A 1,080-nucleotide genomic window follows, 5' to 3' on the forward strand; every position below is an offset into this window, starting at 1 on the left:
GTGTGTGTGTGTGTGTGTGTGTGTGTGTGTGTGTGTGTGTGTGTGTGTATACCCACACAGTGTGTGCACATTAGGCGGGAGTACCACATACTGTTGTGGCACGCAGGATTAGAATTAAAACTGATTTCCAATTTATTTTCTCAAGAGCGAGGCAGCAGCTGCACATGGAGGAATAAGTGATTTCAAAACACATGCACATAGCTTATTTACCTTGAATATAACAACTAAAAAATAATCTAAATGACTTGTGGAAAGCTGCTCAGTTTTAAAATGACAATCAAAAGTTATTTTGTAAGCAAAACAAGTTCTGGTATATAGGAAGCCTTGAACTTTTGCCGATCCCAGAAGGAGAGTTCATTGTGAAGCCTCTTCCACTTGGAGATTCAAGCGTAGGAGTACACAGAATAGCGGTTGTACAGATTTGCTATCTTGCTCAAGTACTTTTCAGTGACACTGGAAATTGTAAAAACGTACTCCGGAGTAAATATATTTCCACCTGCCTGAATGTGAAATGTGGGTAAAAATAATGTGAATTACATTTTAGGAAAAGAGGAAAAGATTATTTTTTAGCTACAGTATGTTACTAGCGCTACCCTTGTCAAACATTCACTGACTCAACAAATGGTGAAAATTGAGTGAACATGCCATGCACTTTGTGTCTCCAGGAAGCAGAGGAGACAGTGTGAGCAGCAGCTGTCCCAACAGAAAGACACTGAGAACGAGCACAGGGAAAAACTACTCAGGTATACTGAGCTCTCTTTCTTTTTCTCTGAAACTTTAGCTTGATAAATTCCCATTCCTTCCCTTCTCCAACTTTCCCACAATCTGTGTACTTATCTCACTCACTGTCCTTCAAATCATCCTCTGCCTCTGCTTTATTTCTCCATCTCCTTCCTCCCAAAGAGAGGTGGGGATATTAGTGTCAGCTGAGATCTGCTCTAGGATCAGTTGAGGAGATCTTAGGCTCCATAAAGTGCCAGTGACACTGCAGAGTCTCGTGTGAGGCTGGCGCAACAGATGGAAGCACTCCTTAGTTGGCGTGGAGTTGTGTTTCTCTCTTGTCTCTCTCTCTCTCTCTCT

At 41.9% G+C, this 1,080-nt stretch overlaps 1 protein-coding gene across 1 annotated transcript in view; it reads left to right on the forward strand.

Annotated features, from left to right (window-relative positions):
* Window positions 1-1,080, forward strand: part of lekr1 (Leucine-, glutamate- and lysine-rich protein 1) — an 81,106-nt gene that overhangs the window by 50,252 nt on the left and 29,774 nt on the right. Inside the window, exon 7 of the mRNA XM_032504599.1 lies at window positions 666-743. Within this exon, the coding sequence (XP_032360490.1) occupies window positions 666-743 (78 nt within the window). The remainder of the gene's footprint in view (window positions 1-665; window positions 744-1,080) is intronic.

This window comes from Etheostoma spectabile, chromosome 3, assembly GCF_008692095.1.
Source record: "Etheostoma spectabile isolate EspeVRDwgs_2016 chromosome 3, UIUC_Espe_1.0, whole genome shotgun sequence".
Taxonomy (NCBI): Eukaryota; Metazoa; Chordata; class Actinopteri; order Perciformes; family Percidae; genus Etheostoma; species Etheostoma spectabile.